Here is a 23,806-nt window from a genome sequence, read left to right on the forward strand (position 1 = left end):
AGTACTGTTGAGTGGCCACGCACTCTACAGTATATATTTTCATAAAAACAATTATATTGTATTAAATAAATCATTTATTATCTTGTTTTATGTAGTTAAAAATACGGAGCGTCCTTTTTATTCCAGTTCTTATTTAGAATTGTTTTTATTTTTTATTATTTTTTCGAAATTTAAGTGGCCACATGTATTTATTTGTGGCCAGTATTACCAAGCGCCCTTTGCTTGAGTAAGCAAGCCGGTGATACAACCTGCTTAGACCAAGGAACACATTGTTTTATGTGAAAACTGTTTTATTGAAACAGGATGACTATAAATAATATAAATATCGCCATCTTTAGTGTGGTAATATTTACAGTCATTCATATTGTTCCTAATTTCACCCACTAGTATCTCATTCCAGATAAGCTAGTGCTCAAGTTTCCAATCTGCACAGTCTAAGTGATAGCGTAACGATATTTTAAATGAAATTAGTGTTTGTATATTTGCTGATAATTCAAACTTCATGCAGGTAATTTGCACATCATAACAATGTCAGTGTTTTGAAATCATTACCTACTGCTGCCAAATATGGCATAATTTATATCAATACAACGCACGCAAAAGTTAATTCTGATGTGACATCATTTTATATTTTGCCGTTATTCAATTCATCAATATAATTGTGAACTGAATCATTTGGTAACATAAGTACAAAGTTCGCATTTGCCAAATAATGAGCACTTATCATTTTTAACGCGTAATTACTTACTGTGCAAGTTTGAAACATTAGTCTCAACTCAGCTTCTTCAATTATTATTACCGTTATAAATTGATTAATTAGATTATTTTGAAGTTAGTATGATATTAATAAAGTTTTTATATAGAGTCTAACCAATAAAATGTCCAATAATTTATAATATTTCTAGATAATATTAATTTATAATATTACTAGCTTTTGCACGCGGCTTCGCTCGCGTTAATTTATCCCCTTAGGGGTGAAATTTATCAAAATCTTTTCTTAGAGGATGCCTACGTCGCAGTAGCTTTATGCATGCATAGTCTCAGCCCGATCGGTTTAAAATTGACAAAGTTTCATATAAACTTTCATCCCCTGTTTTATACCCTTGGGGGTAGAATTAATCAAAATCCTTTCTTAGCGGATGCCAACGTCATACCATCTACCTGCATGCCAAATTTCAGCCCGATCCGTCCAGTGGTTTGGCTGTGCGTTGATAAATCACTATGTCAGTCACCTTTGAGTTATATATATTTAAAAGATTAATATATTATTAATAATAATTAATTTTTTTTTTTACTTATGCAGTTTTTAATATATAAATGTTTTTATTGTCGGCTAACATAACCTAATTGTACAACTAAGAACCTAAAATTAAGAATTTAAAAAAAAAAGATATAATATGATGACTAAAATATATTATTAAAAGGGGTCCCTAAAGAGATACTGGCAGCGTTCCCTCTTTGAATAGCTAGACTAATTCTTTGTAAAAGCTCTTCGGTCTTCTGTGATGTCGACTAACCTTTTCGTTATTTCTTTGAAAAGTCTTATAGCGCTACGGACCAAATTCGACACCGAATGGGACAAACTAGTTAGTAATTCCTATTCTATAATTAAATCTTAAAGAGCAATTCAAATCTTATAAAAAAATATAATTATAAGATAGATGAATTTATAATATATATATAGCAAGAATAAGTTTATTTGCGGACAACGTTATAATTTTAATTTTCATACTGCTTTCTTGATATTTGATAGCGTAGCGGCTTTTGTATTGATTGCCGCATGCATCCTTATGTAAAGTGCGAATACTGTCTACCATATGAATAGCTGTGACGTGGTCGTGTGGAATGAGTAGTCATGCTCACTAAAATGTCCAGACATGTGGCGGCGTGGTGGGCCGGGTCAATGGGCTCCCTAAAATATGGTCGAGCGCAGTGATCGGCTCATCCGTCATCTGTGAACGATGTCTGGTCTGCTCTTATCACTACGACTGATTTAATCTTATGGCATATTTATATTTGACCCAAAAAATTAGTGCTTGTTGGTAGTTTGTATTCACACGTTTCGACTTGTAAATGTAAACTTACAAGGATTATTTAAAAGAGCAACACACAAGTTTCTTGCTCGTTCTTCTTGTGATGAGACAGCTTTCCGAACGAGTGGTAGATAAAAAACAAATTGTTATGACTATTCAAAAGTGCTTAAATTAAGTTTATTTGAATAAATGATTTTCTATTCTATTCTATTCTATTCTATTCTATTCGTATTCGGAGCCTAGACCCCTGTATTTACATATTTTGGCCTTGTGGTGGTGGCTGGCGGTGGCTGGTGCGGCATGTGAAGCGCCTTTTTCAGCCGCTTCACATGCCGCACCAGCTCTGTTGTTGGTTCCATGTAGATGGGATGGGGCCAGCGTGTCTGCACAGATTGCATCCCATACCAGCACCCGGCCCATCTTTCATGGAATCAAACTCATACCGTCCGGTCTCTTACCATCGTCTCTTGCAATACCAGTCGGCTCAAGTAGACTTGGTACGTTGACGGTGGCAAGGGACCGGCGTATGATATCGTTAAGTGCGGCATGTCTCGAGAAACGGCCTGCACTTTTTTGGCATGACAGTCCATGATGTCCTAGTTTGTCGACATCACTGCCACAGGGACATTTGTGAGGAGCGCAGACCGGAACCCCAAGCCGTAGACAGATTGCTATTCGGAGCGTGTCAGGCTCATAATTAATTAAATCATTTAAAACTTACAAGATCGTATTGTTATTCGCTGCAAATAACAATATGATCTTGTAAGTTTTAAATTCAATTATTTAATTAATTCAAACAAACAGTTTGTTACACATTGTAGTCTATAATACAAAGCAGAGGATATGACTAACTTTTTATCATATGATTTCAATGTTGCAATTCTATTCAGACATTCAATTTTATTTAATTTCTGCACATTCGAGCGTCATTATGAATAAAACTAACGTAATTTTAAATAATTAGTTATACAATTAAAAATGTGTTCTATGCTTGTATAAATGAGATTGTTATTACATTATCTAGCTATTATTTAATTGTTAAAATAAGGAATATAAGTAAATAATTAAATTATTATTAACAGAATTAAAATTATGCAAAATTGAAACCCTAATTGGTGAATTCTGAAATCGGTGCAGAATTGTAGCTAGATAATGTATGTAATGTATTTCGAAAAAATAAGGAATATAAGTGAATAATTAAATTATTATTAACAGAATTAAAATTATGCAAAACTGAAACCCTAATTGGTGAATTCTGAAATCGGTGCAGAATTGTAGGGGTTATATATGTTATAACCCCTATAATTCTGCACCTTCGATTCGACTTAAAAGAAATTATCATTATGATAAAACAGTTGACTGGCTACCAACGTATAAACAGAACCAACAGATAGAACACTCTGGATGATCCCTCCGTTCCATTCAAACGGGAATTGAATTTACGATGACCTGAGCCGTAATTATGAGCACTAATTACCCTTAGCATAAAGTCGAATTCGTCAGGCAGAAATTGAGTTTTGGCCGCTCCATAAATGCTTCCTCAGGTTTGAAGGCCTCGTGCAGTCACCTCCATATCGTTCGGTGGAGCTGTAAAGGTCAGCTGAGGCTAACAGCTTCAGAATAGTGAAAAGAAGAATCCACTCCATGTAATCACTGCTAGAAAATTTCGCCAATTACAGAAATTACCGTCAGTCACTGATCTAATGTGAACATAGCAATCGACAGGAAATTCCTTTCGTTTATGAAATATCTATATGAAATATACAAACGTCACGTTTATAATTAGTAAACTATCACTTTGCTGCCCGTGTGTGTGAACTATCTACTTATAATTCGTAAATACGTTGCTATTGATAATACACAAAAAAATATATCTACATCTTTCTTGATTTTGACATTTGATATTCTCTGACATTTATACGTATTACTCTTTGTTATATACATATATACCTATACATTAAACTAACATATCTGTTAAAGTTGATGTTAAATTATTTATAATTATTTATAATTTAAACCTAATGTCAAATTATATAAAATTATTAAAGTACCTTTATAAAGATATGTCAGTCAGAAAAATAAATAAACAACACAAAATTTTTTTGGTATAGCCTGTTTTTTTTAACTGTTAAAGTTAACTGCCTTATGGGTATAGGTAGATCGGGATATCAAAGAATTATGACACGTCGCTCTATAAAAATTAATATTTAAAATTTAACTTCAAATATTTTTATACATATAAATTTATTCATTATGAAAACATTTACTAAATTATTAAATTATGCTGCAGCAAATTATTAAATTATACATGGTGCCCTAATACATTACAAAGGGTAAATGGAAATATATTATTTATAATTTTAATATTTATGAGTTATTTTTCTCCACACTATGGTAATAATTTATTATTTAATAATGTAATATGCGGTTTACCTACGCAAGTTATGACTAGACGCCTATTGTTTCCGAGAATTTTCATCAATAATCTAATCAGCATGCATGACAACTAACTACTTGAAAAAACTGATTTTTCAAAATTATATAATACTTATAATATACATACAATATGTACTAAACATACAATACCTTTTAAGGTAATATTTTATATTAATAAGTGCAATTACTGTGCAAGTACTGTATGTAGCAGTTTAAATTGCCCAATGTATGCCAAGTATTCATAGTTAGTAGTATATCCATTGGCGTCTCTTCAGTTATATACAGAATTAAATGAACAATCATAGAAAAACTTACATACAAATATAATTGGAATTGTGCTTGTACATTTTTAAAATAGTTTCAAAGTCAAATAATTTATTATTTTTTCATACATAGGACATGCTATCTATGCACGTATATAATTCCATTATCACCTTCCAGTTCTGATATTATAGGTAAAAACTTGCAAGTAACCTAACCAGTTTTGCTACGACAGCTAAAACAGGCAAGTATTCACTTATCCTACTGAAATATTTTCATGAAAATTATAAACTTAATTTTCAATTAAAATATATAAGGGAAGTACAATTAATCACAACTTAGAATGCCTACATTGTAATGACTGTATACACTGTATACTGGGAAACATATTTGAAAGGTCATGTATATAATTTTCTTTGTCTATATAGTAGAAACATAGTCGCTCCCACTGTCTGTACACATATACCTTTAAACTCTGCAAAGAAGTTTATTGTAGTTTTCAGTAATAGGTAGAAGTGGTTCCAGCGAAAGGTTTATGTGTGTATTAGGAACTGTATGATCTATATTAACAAAATGGTACATGGTGTATCAATTAGCGCACACAATTAGTTCAGAAATATTTTCTTTCCATTCAAATACACAAAAGACTTTATATCAAATTTTATTTAATGAGCTAATTCGCACTACCAATTATTCCAGTCTATTTTTTCGCAACTCATAATCTAAGGTTGTTGTTATTATGAAATATTTATTCAATACTAGATAACTGGCGTATCATAATAAACATATAATAAATATTAAACTGTTCTTTGTCTATATGTGAAAGATATATAAGAAAAACTTAATAGACTTTATTAATGGAGACGGCTACAAAACAATAAATTATTTGACGGGCTGATTTCAATTACGGCTTTAAGTGATTTGCTATTTTCACTAATATATTAAAATTTATATTTGTGTCTATATTATTGCAATCAGTTTCAAACAAAAGTTATAAACTGTGACTAATCTAAATACCACTGCAAAAGGGCACGAAGTCGCCGTCTTAACTAGTCTACAATATATTTATTAAAACTTTATCAATCAGTCAGCGATTCTAATCCGAATCGACATTAACATAAATTAATTTTATGATATTAACTGATATGTATGTTTGTATATATTTATACCCGGTATAGATCATACCGGGAACACCATGTAACTGCATATTTGATACAGGGTACATTGTCGTATGAGCACGACTAACAATTTTAACACAACTTATTAGGGCATATAATAATATAATATTTTATCAATCGGAATATACGAGTATAATCAAAATTAAATACCAGTTGCAAGTCTAAAAAAATATAGTTTATCGTTAAGGCAATATTACAGATTTAAAATTTAAAATGAAACGAATTAGCAATTCCCACATAAAAAAATAAATTATATTAAAAATTATAATGTTAATAGAGGTTATTTTTTTATTTTTCACCTAACCCCTAACTGTATTATAGTGAACAAAGTGAATATACAACAATTGATTTTAGACGAGACGAACTATTTAGCATTCCATGGATTCAGGGTGTGGCAGAGAGGAAAACTCCGAGCAGTTCCCGGGACTTGTGACCCAGGTATAGGTTGTAGGGCCTCCTTACCGACGTACCTTAACACAGACCTTCATCGCTCATGTTTCAGTCCCTACCCAACCAAATCTAGTAAGAGCTTTGCTAGTGCAGCATTAGATACATGTTCTAGTGTAGGACATACTCCAGTTTTAGACAAGCCAAATCTTTACAACATTGTATAGAGATGTCACTGGTATACCTTTCACTCACATTTCGATAGATAAATACGAAATACGTGAATATATAACAATATATTATGATGACGATATTATCATTTTAACATAGGAAATCTCTTCCAGTCTATGTTGTATATACATGCTTTAGTAAGAAATGGCGGGAAAACAATAACAATGTTATCTATATTTATTGAGCCTTTATCGACTATGACTCATTATAACATTTGTTTTCTTCTTATAAATGCTGGAATTATATTAATCAAAAATGTATTAAATTGAACTTATCTGTATGTATCTACAAAATTGCACTTACTGTACTCAGTAGTGTGTGTTATAACCTAACTGAAACATAAATAAGTATAAAATATAGACGGCGGCAGAAATAGATGAGGTAGAGTGATACCAGATGACTTTGAACAAAGTTTAACTCCAATTATAATAATGAATCATAATGATGCAAATAAATATTTGAATCATAGTTATTTCTCTTTACTTAACAACCAAATAATTTATTTTTCACAACGAACTTTGCCAGTTGTATATTAACAAACACACTTTTTTATTTAGGTATTATTACAAAGACGTAATATTTCGCCATTTTTATTTTAATTCATTCTGGAAGATAAACATAATATGTAAAAAATGTGAAAAATAAAAGTTTAATAGTTCTATTTATTCATTCTTTATCGCGTACTTATTATTCTATAGTATGATTCATCGTAATATTTGTTTTCTTATTTTAAACCCTTTTAATTATGTTATCAATATAAAATATTACACTTTATCATTCGGATAATTAAGTTACGTAAATCTGGAATTAGAAATATTTAATCATTGTTTGTTAGGTATTACGGGTGAGATAATTTAAATTTGAATTTAAGAGGTTTCTGGATTACAATTAGTTAGTGGTGAAACTTCAGAACATTAGTAGTGGTGAAACTTTAGACATACTTACATAGTACATATTTCAATTGCATAGATAATTAGTACTGCACGCATAGTTAGAAATTGCAGGTCACTACAAGTATATGGACAGACCGCGTTAAATGCAATGGCTGATGAGTTACCATTATCATATGATGATTATTTATACTGTAGACGTACAACTAAAATATTATGGTGTTCTAAAAACACTAAATTTAGAGAACATTACTATGCTAAATATTAAACAGAACAATTTAAACAAACAGAATAATTTTTCCTGTTTTGTTATGTTTAAATAATATGAAATAAATATTATTACCATTATTTTTATAATGAATACATTTAATGAGACACAAAATTACTAAAATGTAATGTGTCTACTATGTATAAAAAATATAACAACTAAAAAATGGAGGTCACTGAAATCATTATTACCGTTAGGTTACCTAAAAGACTGACCGTATTACCTGTTTCTAAGACCCGGTGATAGGTTGATCAAAGTAGGTAGCAGGTGAGTGTATTATAAACAAATAATGCACAAGATTCTGATTTTAACATACTTAATTTCCGAAAGAAATTTGACAACGAAATGTTGTTTGTAGAAGGAAAGACGCTATATTGCGTGACACGAATTACACGAGTAGCAATACTGTCCTGTATTGTATTTCAACTTGAAAAATAAATGACTCATGTATTCTGTGAATTAAAATACATTAAATGCTTCATATGTATCAAATATAACAAAATTCTAAGCCTTACGTGGAAATAAAATATGTTATAGGCTGTACTGCATATTCTCCGAAGTCTGTGTTGTTGTAGTGACAGTTACCATTTTCTAACAGGTAGACTGTCAACTAGTATGTCAATAATACTTCGTGAATAGTTTAGTTTGCGTGACTGCTAAATGTTGTAACAGAGCATCCGATCATTTCTGCAGCAAATTACTGAGAGTACGGTGTCTAGCATAAATATGCCGGCGCGGCGCGGCGCCTCTCGACAGTCTTGCTTCCATGAATTTAATGTTAAAATAAACAGTTTGTTTCACAATATTCAACTACGTATTTTGTAATAATTCAATATTTTATTGAAACCTAAGTACAGATATTAATAACAATATTCATATGTATGTATTTTGTATTTTATAATATTCCGTTAATATTTTATCATAGTCATAGGTATAAGTAGATGCATATAAAAATTAGGCACAAAACAAAAATCCGTTTGTACTACCGAATGTTAACTGACTACAAATTTGAATATTTTTTGAGAGTCGTAAATAAATTCTTAGGATCAAAAAGTATATATTATTAAAGCAATATGTACCTAATTTTGTTTAGACTGGTTCTTTACCTTTTCTAACATACAATTATTTCGTCAAATATACTAATCACATACATTTTCAACCTCTACTTGAGCTTGCATCTGGTGTGCATCATAATGAAATACATATATCAATCATCTGACATCTGGCATTGTGACAATGTTCGATATACAATGTATTTATTTGTCATACACACGCGACTTAATTGAAAATGATAATATTTTTCTATACATGTATTGCTATTACAGTTTAAACGTGCCTTCGACGTAATATTATTATATGAATAAAATTTTACTTATTATTAATGTTCATGTCGTCAAAACAAGCTACTCTTTTTTGTACAACTTCAAATTAACAAACGGAACTACATGACATCTATGTTCTTTACTTGATATCCATATAATATGACGAATACATCCAATGTTTCTTCATATTTCAATAGCATATTAGTAACTTTATAAATAGAAAAAAGATAGTGTTTATATTAAAAATACTATTATATTGTCGTTTCGTAATTGAAATAGACATCTACATCAATTTGAAAATCATTCTACTCACATTTAATAGAAAAATACAAATAATTCTTTTCTAACTTATAACAACAAACATTAAAATATGAGAACATTGTTTTAATCTGTTTTTAACTACTACTCGTGAAATAAAGTTTTTTCCTAAATAGCTTTTTTTTTCATTGATATAGCTAACAAAAACAAATGACGGAATGGCGCCTATACATACGTTATAATGTGATGCTCGTGATACCACTCTTGCGTTGCCATTCCAGAGGACATGCCTCCATATCCTATAACTTTACTTATGCTCCATCTGAAAATTTAAGATGAGTCTTTATATACAAAGCGATGAGCCGCCATAATATTCGTTGGATTATTCATTCGTCATCGTTATTAAAATTAGTATTCACGGTACAATTACTGGGTTACATATGAGACAGATTGATAGTTGGCAGACCATAAATTAGGAAGATCCGATACTTCCGCAAACATCTGCAAGTATAAACCGCTGGGCGCCTGATGCATGATGTGCATACTTATTAAAAGGGATATTGTTGTCATAACTTGCAATTCTGACGCAAACTTCCACACGGTCTGTTATTAATCATACACAACAGATTCATTGCACTGAATGGTCATTAAAAAAATTATCGCGTGATACTACTGTATGGATGTAGTAATTAAATGAATGAATGATACAGTATAGCCCGCTATTTACTGATCTGTATCTCTGTTTATAAGATACGTAGTATAAGCTTCGGATTTGGTTACAACAAAAACGCCGATATAATCGTGGCGATATTGGAAAATATGGCGGCAAAATAGGAATAATAATACCGTAATATTTTGTATTGGTAGCAGATACCTAAACGAAATCGATTCCACAATTATAATATTCAAAATCTGCAGAGATTTCGTGAAGAAGATATAATAAGGAATATCTTTCATTATTAATGTAAGAAGAAAGAATGAAAAATCTATTACAATGTTTTTAGAAAACGTTATCGACACGCAAGGCTCTAGTTCGAAAAGTTACTTAAATACAGCCTATTTGCCAATATAATTCAAACCGCATTTTCCTCTTGATTTGTGCACATACAGATTTACAAACAGACATAAATATTCTACCAATTGATTAGTAACATAAATTAAAGAACAGTGTAGAATTTCAATTAAATTATATTTATATTCCACTTGCGTGCTTGAACCGTCCTGATTTCTGACGTCACTTTGATAAGGAATTCATTTTCATATTTTAAGAATGAATACATCCCGTGCTAATATTATTAAAATATACGGCGGTTCTGTGACACTACTATAAGGAATAGAATTATGTGTATATATAGTGTAAAAATATATAAAACAAAAATTATTCTTATCATTTTCACATATCAAGAGATGCAAAATTTATAAGAACATTTCTCTTCTACCTAATAAATATCCACATACTTGCGAACCAAATTTATTACATTTATAATACAGACTAGAGTAACAAATAAACGAAGTAAAGTAAAAAAAAATTAATGACAATTGTACATAAATTTGATTGATGAAACCATAAATGCTTTGTCGGATGTAACAAACACAAATAATGAATAAACAAATATTCGTAGCATATAAACAAAATCCACGAAAATTTAAATTGCATATGTTGTTTTTTTTATTCTGTTATCTATGGTTAAGTACATATTAGGTACATGTAAATATTAGGTATTTAGGTGTAAAGATAAAATTGTACAAATAATCAAAAGTTGCCTACATTTTTAAATTAACATGCATAAATAGCTCAAAATGTAATAACCATAAAAAATAAACTTGTCGTGTCTGTTGTTCCCTAAAAGTATCTGGTTCATTGGCAGCGTTTGAGTCTGTTTGTGAGTTATATCTCCATATTTTTATGGCTTAACCAATCGCCAAAGTTTATAAATAATATTTTGATGGAGAAGAACATAAACTTTATGTTATGTTCAGTTAATATATCCCAATCACGTGTTCGAAGTCGGGATTGAAACTAGTATTATAAAAAAGAAACAGTCCAACTGCTATGATAATCATACTAACAAATCTTATTTTTGTTACAGAAAATAAAACCATTATCAAGGGGGTAAACGGATGCTTCAAACCTGGAGAACTGACAGCTATTATGGGACCTTCTGGTGCTGGAAAAACTACTTTACTCAATATTTTAGCAGGCTATTCGTAAGTAAACAACAATCATAACAACCCAATATCTTCTCTTTACTAGGAATACATCTCGTTTTTATGTGGTCTGAATGGCAAACAAAACGACCTACCTGATAGTAAGCAGTAACCATGGCCTCTATACATACATTAGCACTATCACCATCACGTTATGATGTGTTACCGTGTTACCACTGGTGCATTGCCATACCAGAGTACTGTCATATCTCTTATGCTATAATGTCACTGCCTAATCACACCCTACTACCAAAACTAGACTAAACCAACTGAGACTGAGAGACCCATGCAGATGATGAGATTTTACAGTCTACCTGGTGCCATTTAAGAGTCTAAAAAGAATCTAGCCACTTATTAACACACGTCATACGGCTTAGTTTATAACTTATTTAAAATTTTTCCTCTTATACCATTATTCTCTAAGTCTTACGCTTGGCTTTTCTTTCAATTATCTATATGGTACACAAGAAATATAAATTAATTTAACGGCCTCGGTAGTCTAGCGGTTTCGCACATCGATTTACTTCCGATGGCTGTAGGTTCAATTATTCTTGGTACAAAAATTTTTATTCATGAGTTTTATTCATAATTTTATTCATTTAGACTATTTGTATCTGGGTGATTTTATGTATATATTTACAAACAAAAAAAAGTTGTGTATTTACCTTATATCAGTTGTCTAGTACATTGGTACTGAGCTGAGCTAGAGAGCTGAGTAGAGCTTGTATTATTGAATACAAGCTCTCCTCAGCTTAGTAATATATATAAATATATAAATAAACAATCAATATTTATTCCATTACGTTAACTTGGTGGGTCCATAATTTTGCTAAGATTATTTTTACGTATCAATAATTCTCAGTTACCATTCGATCTACGTGCTAGTTACACGTATGCCGAATGTAGGATTGCTGAATTATTTAAAATTAATGAATGTAAAACTATAAAAAAACCGAATTATAAATTGCTATATACATACATATAGATACTCTGTCACATTGATAGCAGTGGTAAAATATATAACTTAAAAAGGTTAGGTTTAGTATGCAAGTATGCATACTAAAACTATAAATACAATAGTGCCACTCTTTCCCTGTCACTATTTCTCTATGTCTCACAATCTTATATCAGAAGACAATTAATGACGTCTAAGTTAAAGTTACGACAAATTTCAGTTCAATCTAGTACTTGCGAATTCATTATAAATACGAGTATATTATGTTATTGACAATAATTACAAAAAACTAACAATTAAGTTTATTAAATTAGAATAGATGTAACACATTGAGCCCATGTGGCGTGTGTGTCTTATAACGTATTTTATTATATATAGTATTATATTATAGTGGATTTCTTATAGCGGATTTTCACAATCTGAATGGTGCCATAGTTGTTTTAAACTCGTGTTTAAAGTAGTTTTACATAACAAAGCAATTGTTTCATTGTTTGTTTCATGTATTTCGCATTACCTCATTACTGAAACTGGTTAAATCATATTTAGAATTGACAATTACGTCATTACGGCAAATATTAATAAATACCTACTTTTATAGAAAAAATACATATTCAGGAAACATAAATTGTAATATATGTACTACCATAAAGAAGTAAACTTTCTAAAATATTTTATTGAGGTAATTAATTTAAAAATTTCTTAATTTTAGGCTTAACAATTAACCATCTGTTATTCTATGATATATTAGATATTTGCCTATTATACCTACATATAAAATAAATATTTTATCAGTAGAATATATTTATGTATAAAATATCAAACCTTTAGTTGTCCTGAGAGACATACGGTTTATGGTAGAATACATATATAGTACATATTTATGGTAGAAGATACTACTCATTTCAGAGAAAAAAAAAATTGAAGCAGTAATATAATTTCATTAATAACAGTAAAGACAACTCTTGTTCATATTTATATTTCGCTATCTTAATGCTATGTTCCTTAGAAGGTGGGTCACCAACAGTACTCGTTGTAGATTTATATCCTTACACATAACAATGAAAACTATGAAAATGACTAAACCACTCCCATACCTCACCTTTATGCATATACTTTGCAGACTTGATAATTACAAATATTGTATGTACAATAAAATAAACAGGAAAGCCAGCCATACAAAGATCGTCATACAAATACGACATTTTTAGCTTTCGGTATAAGGATAGTTAGTATTTGAGTTTTTGACCTACTAAATTCGTTCAAAAAAGTATCACTTACCTAAAAGGTTAAAGAGTGAAATTAAAAGGTTGAAGAAATAAAATCATTATATTATAATTTCCCTATAGAACACTAGGCGCCAAAGGAGAAATATCCGTTAACGGCGTATGCGCGTGTGCATCGCAATCGACAGGCCGCGGCGGGGCCCGATACATCCGCCAGGAAGATGACCTCCGAGCACACCTGACTGTCAACGAAGCCATGTCTCTTGCAGCTGCACTAAAACTGGCTGATTTCACGTCGCACGAACGAAAAGAGAAAGTAAGTAAATGTTTACTATAGCACTTATACACATATTGTTTACAGCTACATGACGCGATGAATAATCAAATAGAGTAAAAAGATACATATGTTTGTTTTAAAAAAACGATTAACCATAAAGTAATAGTTCTGATTTCGACTGTCTTATCGACGATATCTCCAACATTTTGTTAGAATTTATTCCCCTACTGCTCCATCAGCATTTCAATCGGATTTGTAAGTGTACCTATTTTAGAACAAAATATTTTTCTAATAATGTATCTAATATTTTATTTTTTCTAATACACGGAGTTAACGTTCGTAATGTTATTGACCTGTATCTGTATTCTTTTATGAATCATAACCAACAAAATAATAATGGCTGCTAATTACAATGAATAATTCACAAATGCTTGTTCAGTAGTAACCGATTAATTAGCGCCTACAATTGGAGTTTACGAATGTATGAAACATTTTGTACTAGTTTCAAACCGATTCTAAACCGTTATTTTCTAAATCCATACGTAGGTTTTTAATTAAATACTTTAGCCAAAGTATCTAGTATTACGTAGGCCACGATAAATTAATTAAAACTCTAGCTCAACCCGTCCTATGAGTGACCTGAAAAAATAGTCTTTAAAGTTACACTTATTATGTTTTATAGTTTTAAAAGTTCAAGGTTATTTTATAAAGATGAAATAACGGATATTTTTCTTGCGTGTAATTATAAAATAATGTTATATAACCATGCCATTATTTAACTTCAAGACCCAAGTGACATTTTAATTAGATACCATTATAATTTACATAAACTAATGGCAGACAGTCAGGCAAATTAATATAATTTGCTTTGTTAGGGATACTTCGATAAAACAATATGCACGCATCGTTATTTCAAGATCATTGAATGTATGAATAATTACGTCAATGTTAACTCAGATATTGGTGTCATATCAAATAGCATTCATCATCAGTCTGCATCTATTGCTCACTGCTTGATATTGAACTCCCAAAACCTTCCACAATGGCAATATTTTTTTGATGCAATTAGTTATTTAGTAAACAAGGCGACGGTCACCGATTAAGCAGTAACCGTTGCCTATATACATGAACAGCACTACGGACATCACGTTATCATGTGATACTCGCGATACCACTTATGCGTTTCTATTTCATAGAATCTCTTATGCTGTAATTTCGCAGCCTAATCAACACCCTACAACCAAAACACAGCTTACATAGCAAGGTGGTAGCTAAATAGGTGAGACTGAGGTACACAAACGAGTTTCTACAGTCTGTTTCTGATAATTGACTTTATATACTTATTACATAAATATCACATATTCATTTATTCCCATATTTCACAGATTTCTGAAATCCTGGCAATCTTGGGTTTGGAAAGAACGTCACTAACACTTTGTCGTGACCTCTCAGGAGGCCAAAAACGTCGAATTGCTGTCGCACTAGAGCTACTTTCGGACCCTTCGCTACTTTTCCTTGATGAACCAACAACGTTAGTAATCATTTCTTTTTTCCTTGTCAATAGATATCATTAAAACTAATCATTAAATATATACTAAAACTTCTATCTAGCGATTTCTCAACTGCACTTCTCTAATCTTACACACCATTGCAATATGAATGTTTGATATCAGTTTTAGCGACTTACAACATGACAAATAATTATTCCTTTGCAGCGGTTTAGATTCATCGGCATCTATGTCTCTGATCACGTTACTCAATGACCTGGCCAGAGGAGGGCGGACTTTAATAGCTACAATCCATCAACCTTCGGCGTTACTATTTGAGAAAATAGATTCTGTTTACTGCTTGGCAGAAGGAAGAGTCCTGTACAATGGACCAAGACAAAATCTTATACCTGCGTTAGAGAGTGCCAATTTAAGATGCCCGCCTTACCATAATCCAGCCGATTTTCGTAAGTTTCATTCATATTGTATATTGTACTATATAATTTACTTTATTAAATTAATATTAGGACTAGGTATTATCCTCTTATCTGTGGTTATACTAAAGATTTTACTAAAGTAGCGCCTGCCAGAGTAAGATAAGAACTTAGTTTAAAACATTGCCAAATTTCTTACAAGATATTAATAGACGGCGCAAAGAATATAGAATTAGCAATTCCTTAGTTATGTCAGTTAATAAGAAATGTTTATGTTCTGTAACAGTGAACTATGAAGATTATAAATATCTGATGATAACAATCTCTAGGTCACCGTTATTGTATACAAAGGCTATTAATTACATACAATTGTATGTATACATTCTGAAACAATATTTTTTAAATAGATACTGTGGTTCCGGAGATTGTACTTCTTTATAAGCATATATCTCTGGAAATGTATAATTTCTTTCGAAGAGGTAACACTTTTATGCAGTGAACTGTGAGAGTGATAATTAGAAATCATAGAAATAGAAAGGAGGTCGGTATCTCAGATCTCAAATAAAACTATCGAACCGGCTAAGCGCCTTCTGCGTATACTTTACCAGTCTTACAGGAAATTTTCCTTGTTTGACGTAACAGAAATTCCTCGTATAGAAATGGCATGCCGCTCCCTCTCTTCAGACGGTGCCTATACTTGCGAAAATTACACATTCATTTCTAATACATACACATGTACTATTTGTATGCAAACCGAACATTTAGCTTTTATATTATGTAATGCGCCTTTTTACTATTTCTATGATTTATACTTTGTTGTATTATTATCTCGTATACATAAATTATACTGAATTATTTTTTAAATTCAGTAAGTCTAGTTAAATTTTTATATTAAATTAACAAAACAGAATGTCTATAAAGAGTTCTTTCTTTTCGCAGTAATGGAAGTGGCTTCGGGAGAGTACAAAATAGATCTAATAAAAGCTGCCAATACCATGCAACAATTTAAGGCTGACCCTCCAGCAAACGGCAGCTGGGATCTCCATGTGCCCACTATACGTGCTTTACCTTTAAGTAAGTGATTTTTATGAATCTATTGAAAACTTAGGTGATTTCTATAAAATTATTACTTCCTATGAAATTTGTTTTATTACGTTTTTATCTATAGAGCAGCACCACATTTTCGCAATGTGTACGTTATACTCATATACATAACTTATGTAGAATAATAATGACATGTAGGTGTGTAGACCTGTGATCTCATGACTAATCTATTCATTATCAATAGAATCACGGAAGTCCGAGATATTTCATTCATTCTTTGCTAGAAAAAAACGTTGACTAGCTGCAATATCAATTAAATTATATCAGTCATATTTCAATATAATATCTCTCTCACATAATTAAGACTTTCCAACAGTGTCATCTCTAAATTACTGTATCTAAAATGTAAACAAATGTACTGATAATAAATTGATAACACGCGCATTAGATAGATCAAGACGTCGCCGTTGGGGGGTTGCTGTCTCATTCTATCTCATGCGTAGAATTGCAATTGCTTTGCTATAAGTGTGTGTGCATTATTTTGCTCAATATAGTTTATTTATAAAAAATATTATAAAAAAAATAACTTTATACACTCGCTTTTCATTATATGCAAAGTTTTGTACTCATAGTGTTCGTAAAAATGTGTACAATATTGTTGCTTTACGTGACAATTTTATGATTCTCATTTTAATATTATACTACTACTTTATAAGTATTTAAACAAAAGTATAGCATAATCGAACTATAAACAACTATAATAGCTATCAATGTCGTAATGAAGTACTTACTACATATAAACTATTTTACGGTCTATTAAATCATATTCCAACAATAGAAGAGTGGATATGGAGTATCGGCTACGTAATTATTAACTTTATATTTCTATCACGTGTAGCTCTATTTTTACATACAACACAGTTGTTGCTTCAGACTTACATTATTATACTGATAGCTTGAAACTATAGTTTCATTAAAAGATATGATGTTCATTTCATCAATATTTATAATTATTTGATATACGATAAATAATAAAGTAAAGTTATGAAAGAATATAATTTTGAACATGGAGACGTGTTATATAATATATATTTGACTTCATATATATTTATGTAAGAGTAATTAATAATTATTTTTCAGATGTCACCTCAGACCTTAAGATGAAGAATGTTTTAGGAGACTCTAAACACCAAACAAAATATGGTAAAACATTATATAGACAATCTGGTTTATTACAACAAACATGGATTCTACTTTACCGGAACTATTTGATGACTTCAAGAAATTACGTGAGTGTAAATCTAGATTTTGTTTATAGAAACTTATTCGTCGAGCCTAGAAACAGGACCTAATACCACAGTTTCCAAAGTCATTTATGAGACTTCAAATTTATAACTACTACTATTTTTCTTTAGAGCCATTGCTTTAAGACTTTAAGAAAAACTCTATATGGATGCTACTTCAGAAAATATTATAATTATAAAAGACTACAATTTGTCATCATGTTTACAAAAATTTCAAGCAAAAACTACTTAGTTGATTATGTTGTGGTTCTTTTTCATTAACTTTCAAGTGCCTGCCAAAAGAAGAAACTCTCACTTTCTCAATTCTCTAATTTTATTATATGTATATGTATATATGTATGTATAGCAAGCCACCCATACTTCGCTCTGAAGAATTTATCTAAATAACAGTGATCCTACCAAAATATGAATAATGATAGTACCAAAATCTAATGCATGGTTTAGCTAAAGTAAACGGTAAAACAGACAGATGAAACAGCGACTTTGCTGTATAATATTACAGATATATACATTATTATATATATATATATATATATATATTCATCTCTCATATATATATACTCATTCTCTAAAACAAAATGGATTATTATCGTTATTTATTTTGCAATCTAGAGTCCTTATTCTTGTCAGTTCCATATAGTTTTACTAATAAGTTTTCTATATAGAGAAAATCTACATATAATTTCTCGAAACGTTATAACTCAGTATAGATGAAAGTTACCACTTTGCCTGCGGAACACACAAGGTGTTGTATAATTTTTGATACATTTCCCTGTTTACATAATAATTATCTAGAAAGGGTCTTGACAATTTCATCGATTGATATAATCTCTTATCATTCGATCAATAACTTGTTACCATACAATATTATTGGCCTAACCTATGGATGACTATTTGTTCCAGTCCCTGTTACTAGTGAGAGTGGCAGCACACGTACTCATCGCGTTACTCTTCGGTTACCTCTATCACGGGGTGGGCAGCGAGGCAAGCAGCGTGCTTGGAAATTATGTCTACCTATACGGATCTATGCTGCTTGTTGTCTACACTGGCAAGATGTCAGTCACATTGTCTTGTAAGTATGCTTACGTACTCGTTTACGTATATTGTTTCCCAAAATCAAATTTCCTGTATATTAAATACACAATGTCATGCCACGCAAATAAAAAACGTGTAGTTTATATAAGTTTTTGTATTCAAATTTGTAAACTGATTATAAAATTAATACCGGATACAGAATTAGTTGTTAATAATGTATATATATATTCAAATTGTTCTGAAAGTACTAGGTTTGTCATAGAACCACTTTGACTTTGTCTATTGCTTCCTAAATTAGTAAGCGTCGAATACCGTGATTATTTTGTACGTTGGTTTTTAACGATACGTAGGCTAGTTTGTCCAATACTAAAATGTATCTAAATATTATTCAAATAAAGGTATTTTTTTACATTTATTAATAAAACATGTTTCTGTACACTCTATAAACTCTATTTCTATTTCTATCTCTATAAAATTCATTTTTGCAAAATGACACCTCAATGAAATATATTTATGAATCCGTAGGTATACGCTGCTAAATTAATTTTAATTTAATAAAATATATTTGTATTATTTTCAGTTCCATTAGAAATGAATATACTAAAAGGTGAATATTTTAACAAATGGTACAAGTTGGGACCCTACATAGTTTCTATTTTAGCAGTGGAACTACCATTTCAGGTAAATTTACAATTACATAATTGTATGTTTTTTTATTATTACAACAATATTTTTATTATAGAATATATTTATGTATGTATATTACAGAACGTTGTTAATTAAAGGTTTACCAACCCGGATTAGGACGAAAAGACGTCAATTCATATTTTGCCGAACCCAGATGTGTCAATTCATATGTCTGACTGGCTCCGGTGATGGCAACACCGATAACAAATTAAATTACTCTTACAGTCAGCTTTTGTTTCATTCAAAATATTGAATGAGTCAAATGTGGGTATTACAAAATTATATATTTAAAATAGCAATTCGTTCAATAGAAATATGTTTAGATACTACCGGATTGCTATCATATTTTTAGCAGGAAAATTGGATAGTTTTTCACTATATATAATGTGGATAGTCTTTTATATTATCTATTCTTTTAATACTCTAAATAATTTAAACATAATTTCAGATATCACTTGGCAATTGGCATAGAATAATTCCGTTGTGTAGTGATATATAAAATTAAACTGGCTTAACTTCACAGATACCAGAAGATTTACTTTTCAAATTGTTCTAGATGATTTCGTGTGTGTCGTACGTGGTGTTATCGTATTGGTTGACTGACAACCCGTTGGAACCGACACGTGCAACCCTGTTTCTTGCCACTATCGTTGCCACTTCCCTATGTGGCCAGGCCTGGGGATACTTTATTGGAGCTACTACACCAACAAAAGTAATTAATTTATAATCATTTTATCGTTTTAATACTCCAATTGATTCCAGAAATTATTCTACACATCACCCCAATTCGCATTTTCTATATCTTTATTCTTCTCTAAAAGTGTAGATAATCTTCTAATGTCTAGATAGATAGCTGTAAGGAGCCCTCTTTCGATGGAAAATGAAATAAAATTTTGATTTTCTAGTGTAAGTCGACTAAGATACGCCCTATTAATCAAATTATATTATTATATATAAAGTAAGCTGCTTGGCAGCTGAAATAGGTGTAATGAAACACAACGAAAGACGACTTTCTACAGTGATTGTCAGAATCATACAGGACAGATAGTACATAAAGTCAATGATTATATGTTACAGATTGCAGTCTTCATCGGTCCAGTGTTGGCTTGCCTGTTTTCTGTATTCGGCTTCTGTCTCGCTCTGTCTGACACACCTTATCCGTTTCGATGGCTTCACCACATCTCCTACTTCAGAGCTGGCTTCCACGTGGCCGTTCATTCCGTATATGGCTTTAATAGGACTAAAATACATTGTAGTAAAGGTAAGATAATTTTAAAATCATAATAATACTGACATTAAACGTGAAAGCATGCGAAATTATTTACGAGTATGTAATTTATTGATTTAAATATTTTGAATAAAATAGTACACAAAGTAATTGTACATTTTCATAAGAATTAATGTCCCAATGCGATCTGCAGACTACAAGAACAGGATATTACCACATATTATTGCACACTGTCTTGGTATAGAGTTTTTCTTGTTTTGTTCATTCGTATTACTCCTATCCATTCTGTCCTATTCTACGGCTATCGAAATTACGTTGGCCCGAGCCGAAAATCGAATCCCTAGCGGTACTCAGTGTGAGAGTATCGCTAGGGATTCGATTTTCGGCAGAAAGTCATTAGGCAAAAGTTGGTCTACAGCCACGACCTATTCCGGAGCATTGAAGTACCGTGTGCATCCCTCTTTTATCGGTGATTCTGCAAATATTATTAGAATAGTTCCAAAAAATAACAGTTCATTCTTTGTTTCCAAACGTTCTGATACTGTATATAGCACTATTATTATTAGACAGTGTGCCTCAGACGGGGATTACGCCTAAAATAATTTTATCCTAGTTCTCTACCAGGAGCCGACAATTGACCGCGTTACAGCTGTGAGAATATTTATTTACTTTATTTCATTTATCTTTCAGAATATTGTCACTACCAAACACCAAGTAAATTCCTCCAAGAAATGGACATGGCGGAAGTGGACGTCGGTGGAAATATGGCTTTGGTGCTTTCTGTTACAGTACTTATGCATCTGCTGACATGTACAGCCCTGTGGTACAGATTAAACAAGAGATGATGTGTATTCCATTAATATGAAACTTAGCCTCACCGAGCACGTTAGTTATACACATACTTAAATCTCACTGTTACATCTGTGATAGTAGATACAAAAGACAACGTGTAGAACTATTCAAATCTCAGTTTTAATTACGTTGTAAGTAGTGATATAATCAAATGACACTATTAAATTGAAAGTAATTTATAGATGCTATAGACAGTGTTACGAATTACAACAAAATTAGAAAATTGTTTATACCACAACATCGTTTTAAAATAAAAAATAAGACACACTGTATTATTATAGTAATTTCATATATTATAAAGTAGGCTTGCTTTGATATTATATTGTAAGGTAGAATGATACAACAAAATTAATAATATGCCTAAAAATAACATGTCAGGTTTCATAGTAAGCAACAAATTAATAACATTCTTACAAATAATGTACTTTTACCGTGACTGATTTGTTCAATTTAATTTTACTTTCATGGATTTAAAGACTAAAATTAAGTTAATAGACTATTTATTTTTTACACCTACAGAAATTTGCATTTAGCATACGCCATTCGGTGACATTAGTTACTTCTTATTTTTATGACTTACGTGTCACATCATGAACAAAATATTGTATGAAAAGCTCCTACTGCAAAACAATGATAAAGCAATAAATATATTTTGCTACCAGCTATTTCATAGGCGTAGCATAAAATGTTGTCAGTGACAAATCGCTTTGTAACGATACTACTTATTGCATATCTAATATCCACTAACAATATTCTATCAACTATCAATCAACTGTAATTCATAACTTTCAATTCTGATCAATGTCTAAAGTCGAAGCCCCAACTTCAGTCACTATATAAATAGATATTATATTTAATATTCTTTTAACCATTGTAATTAATTTGTTGCTAATACATAATATTTGACTTTTTAAATTTGTGCTATTTAAACAACTTATGTAGATACCGTTTTTGACGATTGTTTATGTCATGATAATTATTATATTCTTTATGTACTGTATTATATAATTTATTATTCTATATTTTAAAATATGCATATATAATATAAAACATGTGATATTGGAGGTGAAATTAAATTTATAAATAATAATAATAAATATTAGACTGATGTAAGTACTTATATTTAATAAATCACCACATCGGAACTGATGGATGTATAATTAATTTTCTATTCTTCTTAATAAATTCCATAATTTCAATAGCATATTATACATTCTTGGATATATACTTAAATACTGTAATAATTTCTATTTATAATGAGAAACAATTACATCTATACGGACATAATGAATACTGATAAATGTGTCTCTTTATTTGTGCCTTATTTCTAGTTTCATGCAATAATATGTGTAAATTATTAAGTTTTAATATTATGGTGATTTGATTAAAAAGGACGGTTAGAATGTATGACGACATTAAATAATACATGGATGGTATTACTTGTTGTTTTGATTGATATTAACCGTTTTCAATGAGTGTCTTTACTGTACCTAAGCAAATGTTCCCTAGATTAGCTATTTTCGTACTTTTTTCTATGAATTATTACACATATTTCCGAATTCTGCTATATTTCTTTAAATTCAATCACTTGACTCTCGTTATTAAAATTCTCATAAAACTATTAAGTATACCTATCTACCCACCATACATATTATTCAACCAAATTCCAAAATTAGACTGTCAGACTATTAGAGTATGTACATCATTTTTTTTATTCGTAACTAACTACGACTAATTTTAACTTTATAATTACTACCTGAGCCCGTCATTTAGTACCCGCATAATTGTCTTATTTATAAAGCGATTGG

At 30.7% G+C, this 23,806-nt stretch overlaps 1 protein-coding gene across 1 annotated transcript in view; it reads left to right on the forward strand.

The window, feature by feature from the left end:
- The window catches only part of LOC131841897 (ATP-binding cassette sub-family G member 1), a 36,032-nt gene extending 12,511 nt beyond the window's left edge, over positions 1-23,521 (forward strand). Inside the window, exons 3-13 of the mRNA XM_059190266.1 lie at positions 11,355-11,472; positions 13,774-13,966; positions 15,313-15,458; positions 15,643-15,881; positions 16,788-16,922; positions 18,033-18,181; positions 19,100-19,268; positions 19,812-19,912; positions 20,475-20,630; positions 20,996-21,179; positions 21,837-23,521. Of these exons, the coding sequence (XP_059046249.1) occupies positions 11,355-11,472; positions 13,774-13,966; positions 15,313-15,458; positions 15,643-15,881; positions 16,788-16,922; positions 18,033-18,181; positions 19,100-19,268; positions 19,812-19,912; positions 20,475-20,630; positions 20,996-21,179; positions 21,837-21,991 (1,745 nt within the window). The 3' untranslated portion in view covers positions 21,992-23,521. The remainder of the gene's footprint in view (positions 1-11,354; positions 11,473-13,773; positions 13,967-15,312; positions 15,459-15,642; positions 15,882-16,787; positions 16,923-18,032; positions 18,182-19,099; positions 19,269-19,811; positions 19,913-20,474; positions 20,631-20,995; positions 21,180-21,836) is intronic.
- Positions 23,522-23,806: the final 285 nt, after the last annotated feature.

This window comes from Achroia grisella, unplaced genomic scaffold (assembly GCF_030625045.1).
Source record: "Achroia grisella isolate CSIRO2021 unplaced genomic scaffold, CSIRO_AGI_Agris_v1 utg204, whole genome shotgun sequence".
NCBI lineage: Eukaryota > Metazoa > Arthropoda > Insecta > Lepidoptera > Pyralidae > Achroia > Achroia grisella.